Consider the following 8,164-nt stretch of genomic DNA (forward strand, 5'->3'; position numbering starts at 1 on the left):
AGTTCTGGATAAAAACTATGATTCTGTACTCTTGCACAAATACATTTGTGGCTACTGACTAGAATTCTGTACTCCTGTGTAAGGGTATTAAACAGGTTTCCTGCAAGTATGAGGAAATAAATTTGTAGTCCCTGGAAATAAAAAAGAAAATGAAAAGAGTGTCTCTGTCTCTTTACATACCGTCTGATTATCTAGATTCAAATACCCAAAAGCTCTACTAGCAACATGACAAGCAGCAAATCTACCCTTACAGTGTGTTGACAAAGAATTCATCCTCTAAATTTTTTGTTCGTTTACAGATTACCAACGCACAAACAAAATAAAGTAATTTAATTGTAAACTTTAACTACTATCACTTCTCTATAGCTTCTTTCATGAAGGTTTTTACATAATATAATCAAATAAACCTCTCAATTCTGTGATTATCTCCCCCCTCCCCCCCCCCCCAAATAAAAAAAAAATAATTGTGTGTGTTCATATCCCATTTAAAATAATGCTGTTCACAAAAACATCTTACCTGTAGTGCAGTTAATGAAGAATAGGCTAATACAACATTATCTTTGTCCCTTGTGTTTCTGAAGTGAATGCTGCAGCACCTCCCCCCCCCCCCCCCCTTTGTTTCATATTATTTACAAGCAATGAGGAAGTGTCACAGGAATTTTTAGATTCTATCACCTGCTGTAATAATTTCATATGTTGCATTGGTAATCTGGTTTATTGTAAAGTAGCATTTATAGACTGTAAATCCAATAAATTTCTTATATGCTCAGCTGATGTAATCACTTAGTTGTCATGTGACGTGCTTGGAACAATACAAGACTTAGTGCCTGTACGACAGAATTGTATGCTAGTAAAAAAAACATATCTGCCTCTGGTCCACCCAAGAACACACCACCACTTGATGAAATGTTTTTATAAACAATTACTTGTCTGTTACTGGACTGACTTCAGTGTTGACCACACCTTTTAGCCTACCACTGAAGTTAAAAGAGAAAGAAAATATGGAGGCTCGTCAGTTTACAGCTTCACCACACACACAGCACATGAAGTTATGACATTTCAGTCTAACATACAGTTGCTTTCTATATTAATGACACAGCTGTTATTTTTCTCTTAGCACAGATGGCAAGTCATAAAGCTACCACTATAAGTTGGCAAATGCCCTGTACGTACATTCTTTCAACACAACCTACCCCCTACACATGTGCTCCTTAACATCATAAATTAGTGTGATTCAGTAATTTGACAAAATATGCATCTAATGTGGATATTAATTTGACAGCACACAGGTAAAGTAGACAAGTGTTACTATATTCTTACTCCTTGTCCCACACTAAAGGAAAGATCGTAATTCATTCCAGATCACGGCTTAAGACTACAGATGGTAGCTGCACTAAATCAATTCACTGAACGGGTGTTGTCTACATGTCATTCCAGTGTAGTTATTATTTTTGATGTATATTTAATAGAGTACATTTCAAATGTAGTTTTATGTAAAAAGGTTTTCTTTGCAAGACAAAAATGTATTTTGGAATGCACAAATTACCTCAGTGCCACCACAAAATGGACGAGCCACTACAAATAAGGCAGGATGAACACTAAATAATCAGCAACAAGGGCTTGCTCAAAGGCTAAAACACGTGCACACCCACAAGAGGACAGCTCGTTCTATTAGTCAACTGTTCTACAATGCAACTAGTAGCCCTTAGTTTTATTTTGAAACATTTTAAATCTGTAGCAGTTACTGTACAGCCACTCCCAGTGCAAAATCAAAGACTAAATTGTGTGTGGCAAAAAGCAATATTTGTAATCATAAGAGAAATTATTTGCTTGTATTCAGCTTCAGCTGGCCTCTGTGTCTCATGTACTTTCCACATATAAAAAATTAACTGTAGAGCTAAATTCATTCATGTCCAAGGACTCAAGAAAATATAAACATCACACAAGCCAGCCAATATACTTTTTCTTCATCAACTATTGTGCACTAGCATTGTCTATAATTACACCTTACTACTTGATACTCATAATTAAAGCCATTTTAACTACATACTTTAAATGACACCAAAAACCATCCAATTTCACACACTTATTGTATTTTTAATTTTATTCTCAAAAAGTCAACAGCCACCTACAACATTTTACTTGTTTCTCCAAGTATTGTTTTCCTTTTATCAACAGCTGTTGGTGCAACGTAGGCCATAAGAAACAAAAATTGTGAAGTTTATACTTGTTACTTTTGCCAGGGAAGTATGTGGAAGGAGCACGTCCATGACAGAAATAAAAATCGAAAATTTTATCTTTTACATATTATATAGAAATTTATTAGACAAATAAATCTCTTTGAAATGCATTGTGCAGTTCTTGTACAATGAACACGAGGAGAACAAACAAAAATATGTACAACACTCAAGAACATTTTTAACGAATTGTTCTTAACGAGAACAAGACAGCAAAAAATAAATAGAAGCAAATCGAGTTTGTAACCATAAAAACTTGAGATTTGTTGCACCAGATTTTAGGCACTAGACATGAGCAGTTATGACATAAGGCAATGTTCCATTTTTTTCTTTGAATTTTAAAAATGAAAGTATGCTAATGAGTATCCAGACCAACTGGAAGTACATTGTTTTCCCGATCACTGCAGTTATTTCAGAATAAATTACACGACCATGAAAACATGATATTAAGTAGATATCCGTGAACATATGGCACATTAATGATAATTTTGAGGACTGCAGCTGAAGCATTTATGAAAAGTAGCTTTTGACAGAAGGAAGAATATGCTGTTACAAGATCACTATGTATTACGCAGATGCCCTGCATCTAACTTTTCCCTGAAAAATTGCTTTGTACATTTGTTTGGAAAGCACGAGCAAGACTGCAGGAAAGGAACAGAAGTAGTTTATGTTTAAACTTATATTTGATAGAACTAAAAATTTGGAATTTCCTAAACCCGTCATTGCTCACAGTACATTTGCAAAACACAGCACATCCGTCACATAAACGCCCACATCCATCCATTCATTCATTCATTATACAATTAGCTGGGAAAAAAATCCAGCAAATACTTTCGTACACCATCTGCAGTTTGGTTACTTACAATCGTACATTCTCTCATACAGTCTGTGTACAATACTTCCGAATACCTGTGTCAAGTATTCCAATCATTGCACTGAGCAAACTTTGTGCACTGAACATGACATTGGATATGCAGAAAGCGATAAGTCTTATCACATGAGAATAATTTTAATACCACGGCTTTTCTCTGAATGGAAGTGAACCTGATGGTATAAGGACTTTGGTTTAATGGCTTCAGCCAGCAAGAAGTATCACACGGCACCACCGACGTCATTCTGGTAACGAGTTGTAAGGTAGTTAGCAGCTTCTGTCATCTGCTCGAGGGAACGATATAAGCCGTGCAAATGTCGGCGGAAGTTTGCGGCGACTTCTTGGGAGACGTCTGCTGCTTGCGAATCTTCAATCCCGGAATCGTTTTCGTTTCCATTTTCCGAGTCTGTATCAGATATAGAATTTGAGGAATTTGTAGAAGTCATAGAAGCTGTAGATGGTCTCCGTGCGTGCCCCTTAGTAGCTGATGACACTGATGTTGATGACGGCACAGTGATCATCCCCTGGTCCGGCACATCTTCGCTTTGCCCCCACAGTAATTCTCTCTTTACTGAATTAACTGTAGTGTACAGATTGTAAAGATCGGTGTTCGCCATATCGCGGATGCTCCTCTTGCCCTTTTGATGTTTTTTGGTGTCTACTTCCACAGTATCTCCAGCATCACCAACTTTCAGATCCATTAGTCTGCAGGGAACTAAGATCGTCTCTTCCATTTCTCCCACGGCTTTAACAAATTTTTCTATCACGTTCATTATGCTCTGATTGGAAAATGGAGCGTCTTCGTGGCGTCCAATCCTTCTAAGGCAGCTTCTACAAAATTGAAAAAAAAGAAGGCACTTAACACTTGTCCATCAAGCAATACCGTAAGACGCGAAAGTTAAAAGCGCTAAAATAATTTAAATATTCACTCTAATGCATTGCAGCTTTAATCAAGTTTTCGTGGGGGGTCAGAGAAACTGTATTAAACAATCGCAAGGCAAGGGAAAGCATCCCGTAACGTATAATAAAATTAAAAACTTCAACGCAAGAGAAATTTACAAGTCAGAAATGCGACTATTTAATTATAAAGGACTTACCGGTTATCCATTGGTAAAGAAATTGTATCACAGCACGATGTCAAAGAATCACTCAATAACATTCCAGCAAACGAAGCTTGGAATATAAATTTACACGCGAACACAGGCACTCACGTAACCCACTGCAAATGGTCTACTGAGTACACCGCCAACCCGCCTTAAGTAAAGCAGGTCTCCTGTTAGTGGTGGGGGAAAGCTGAAGTCAAGCGCATTCCTTATACGCGTGACTACTGTGACAAATTGTATCACCAGTTGCAATATAAATATCAAGTATGTATTTAGAAAGTTAACTACACTTTATGGACAACGATTATCAATTTTTATGTTGCAGTTTGAAACAAAATAATGTCATAAGGCACTGCACTGACTAACGTAGTAGTCAGACCACAATGCCGGCTCGTGGTTGGCTCGTGCCGTAAACGCTGCCAATACCCACCATTGGCGGCAGCTTGTTACGCTTTCGTGCGCGTTCGAGGTACGCACAAGGGAATTACGAATAACGAAAAAGTGTTCGTCATTATGGATGGACGGGTGGAAGAGGGCACATTCATTTTGCTAGCAAACTCTGTGCTTATGAATACTTGTACGGAAGGCGATAGTCATTAAAATGACAACTGCCGGAGCTTCGTGCATAGCTCACAAGTATTTGTTTTTATTACCATGATTTGTCTTTGTTTCGTCCGCTGTATGCTTTGCAACATGTTCTCGGATGTAATTCTACTCTTTCTCAAATAGAGCCAGATAAGTACAGACTTACTAAAGTTTATTTAAATACTTTTTCCATGTTTTTGAGAAAGTTTAGTTCCTTTTTTGGAGTTTGCTACCAAATCACTAATGGGAACGTCATCACTAGTAAATGAGTGTGTAAGTAGTATATATGTTGGGCAAATTATATTACGTTACTACATACGAGAATTATTTCTACGCCGAACAGTGGTATTGTTTTTGCGAGAGCAGTTCTCTACGTTAAAGTTATCTCCCAATAGGTACTGTACTCGACACAGAAAGTCGGCAGCACTCAAGTATTTTATTTGTCTGTGCAGCGTTTCTTTGTAAATGCTGCAACGATTACTCCGTCTATTTGGTTTCTATTCTCAGTTGTGTCAAAACTGTTCAGTGTATATGAAGAGTAGAATCAATATTTCCAACATGCTGTCACTCTGTAAATTACTTTTACTGGTTTCGAGGGTCAGATACAAAACGCATGATATATGCACACTAAAAGCTTTGTAACAAAGCGTTACGAAAAATGCCAATCATAACTTTATCAGGAATAGACAAATTTATTAGTGATGTACGCTTTCTTTTCTAATCTAATTATTCACTCATTGCTTGAAAATAAACAGAATTTCGAAGAGTACGTAACAGAAATACTTAACTTTGTAAAACTTTCAGTATTGACTCAAATTTTGTCCGAAACACTTGAGAGATGACAGCGTCACGAAAAAATAAAATACTGCTGTAGTTATAAAACCGGGCTTTAAATGACGATTCTTTTTAATATCAATAGTTCTGTTATTTTCCGTAAAAAAAAATATTGTAGTGGAATTCAGTGGCCTCGCAACGTGACGCCACACAATCTAATTGCAAGCGTACCGACTGGAAGGCACTCAGCGCCATCTGCTAACCAGGAGGAGAAATACTACGGACTCGGCCACTTGTGGCGCTCTCGTCGTTGAGAGGAGCTATGTGCTAATTTTGCGTTCATCTACTCCTGTGGTAACTGTACTGACCTGCGCGTATTAGACTCAAGGAAATGAGAAAGTAGTTCTGATTAGATGGTTAAGTTACGGAAGTCTGCAGTTTCCAGAAAGTTTTATATTTTCTGAATTATATTAACGCCTGCTGCCAAAACAGCACTGACTCGGTATGACGGAAAGTCGCTTTCTTTCATTTCGATCTATAGAATACCTTTTACAATGTTGATAGAAAAGAATTTTTTGGATTAAGAAATTACCAAAAGTGGTTCATGCGCAAAGAAAAATTTTGCTGGAAAGTATAATAAGAAATAAATTGAAAATAATGAACAGAAAAAGGAAACAATCGTTTTTGAGATTGTAGGCTTTCTAGGTGTAACCCACCAACGAAATTTTCTGGGATTATCAGCCAAATAATAGCGTCGTTCTAAACCAGTAGTTCTACATGTTTCCTGCTCGTCTATTTCAAACCAAGGTGAAGAGTAAGAAACTTCACTAGGAAGTTATGGTTTCATTTTCTTGGGAAACTCAACGTACGGGGGTAATACTTTCAGAAACCAGAATCGTTGTAATAATTCTATCTGATGTTAATTCTAGAATATCCTGCAGAGACCTGTGAAAAAAAGCTTGGTATTTTGACAAATGCTTCACAAGGTGATCGAAAAGTCGTGCCCTTTAGGTCAAAGTCTACATTAGTGATTCAATAGTCTTTGGCCCATAGGAAAAAATCGTATTCCCGGATATGATAGGAACGATAATTCGAAGCAAAAGGGTCTCATAAACATGGGCTCTAAAATACCTACCTTAAAAAGTGACGAGTAATTGATCAGTAGAAGAGATGTGTTTCACAGTCGCGAAGATGAATGAGTGCTCACAGCTCTTAAGGTATGCACTTTACAGCCCACTGGACCTTTTTTTTTTTCCTTGCATTGGCCGATACTACCACTTCTCAAACTATGGAAAGCAAAGAGCTTGCAGTATTGGAGATGTGTTTCACGATACTGAAGATGAATGAGTGCTCATAGCCCTTAAGGTATGCACTTTCACCCACAGCCCATTGGACTTTTTTTTCTTTTTTTCCTTGCTGTGCTCCATACTACCACTTTTCAAAGTATGGAAAGCAAAAAGCTTGCGGTATTGGAGATGTGTTTCGGAGTATTGAAGATGAATAAGTGCTCATAGCTCTTACAGTATGAATTCTAGAGCTCATGTTTATTAGACTCTTTTGATTATAATTATCGTTCCTGTTATATCCCCGAATGCGACTTGGACCAAGACTATTGAGTCACTAATGTAGACTTTGGCCTAAAGGATATGACTTAAAAAAAAAAAAAAAAAAAAAAAAAAAAAACTAGGACTAAGAACAACGTCCAAAAAGACGTCAAGAGGTTGACATTAGTACAAAAAAGAATGAGATAAATTGGTATATATGTATTCAAATTCCTACTAGAATACATTGAATGTCATGTAGGTAATGCGCCGGAGTTTAACTCTGAATTTAAGCATATAAATTTTGGGTACTCCACTGAAGAGTATCTTCAGTGAAATTCTTGAACTCAACCTTTTAAGTTATTTTACACTTAGAACTGGCATTATAAAACAGGAATTAAAGTAATTTTACTGCACTGCCCTTAAATTAAATGCACTCATCTGACTTCTTTCCATTTCCCACAGACCTCTATTCGTTCTGTGGGATCAGTGGAATTCGACTAATGACTATAATGTAACATTGCTTCGGGGCAAAAGCGCTATTCGTCCGGAAATCCGAGAGTCAACAAATAATTGAACCTATGAGGAATGGTACCAGGGACGTCACTCTTAATCACTTTGTGTGTACATGTGTGTGTGTGTGTGTGTGTGTGTGTGTGTGTGATGTCACGGAAAAGACACCGTTTTGAATTCTCGACGCCTCATAAACACAAACGTTTATTTTGTTTAAGATACAATCAAATTAACTAATAGCTGTGTTCAACTTTTGATTCTTAACTAAGCTTGATAGGTTTACAAGAACAGCATCCAATGCCATTTTTGTGAGTACATCGACGCGCAAGTCGCCGAAGTTTCGTCAACTCAAAAGACTTGCGCCAGGCGAGCAGTCTACCCGACGGGAGGCCCTAGCCACAGGACATTTCATTTTTTGTAGATTACATTGCGGTTCTGTCTACATCGTTACATGATGATTTTACGTCGAAACAGTATTCGGTGTTTTACAGTATTTGAAGGCTGCTTGTTCGCTGTTAAAGTCTGCCAGTCATGAAAGGA

General features: G+C 37.4%; 1 protein-coding gene across 1 annotated transcript; it reads right to left on the bottom strand.

The window, feature by feature from the left end:
* Positions 1-2,291: 2,291 nt before the first annotated feature.
* Positions 2,292-4,366, bottom strand: LOC124799181 (mid1-interacting protein 1-like). Its single transcript, XM_047262720.1, has 2 exons — positions 4,206-4,366; positions 2,292-3,939 (listed from the first exon to the last, which is right to left on the bottom strand). The coding sequence occupies exons 1-2, from the start codon at positions 4,265-4,267 to the stop codon at positions 3,330-3,332; spliced, it is 672 nt and encodes a 223-aa protein (XP_047118676.1). The 5' UTR covers positions 4,268-4,366; the 3' UTR covers positions 2,292-3,329.
* Between the last annotated feature and the right edge of the window lie 3,798 nt (positions 4,367-8,164).

The sequence above is a fragment of the Schistocerca piceifrons genome, chromosome 1 (genome assembly GCF_021461385.2).
Source record: "Schistocerca piceifrons isolate TAMUIC-IGC-003096 chromosome 1, iqSchPice1.1, whole genome shotgun sequence".
Lineage (NCBI taxonomy): Eukaryota > Metazoa > Arthropoda > Insecta > Orthoptera > Acrididae > Schistocerca > Schistocerca piceifrons.

Coding starts and splice junctions, on each gene's coding strand:
- LOC124799181 (XM_047262720.1), bottom strand. CDS start 4,267: ATGTTATTGAGTGATTCTTTGACATCGTGCTGTGATACAATTTCTTTA. Junction 3,940..4,205: donor TCTTTACCAATGGATAACCG/GTAAGTCCTTTA, acceptor TCAATTTTGTAG/AAGCTGCCTTAGAAGGATTG.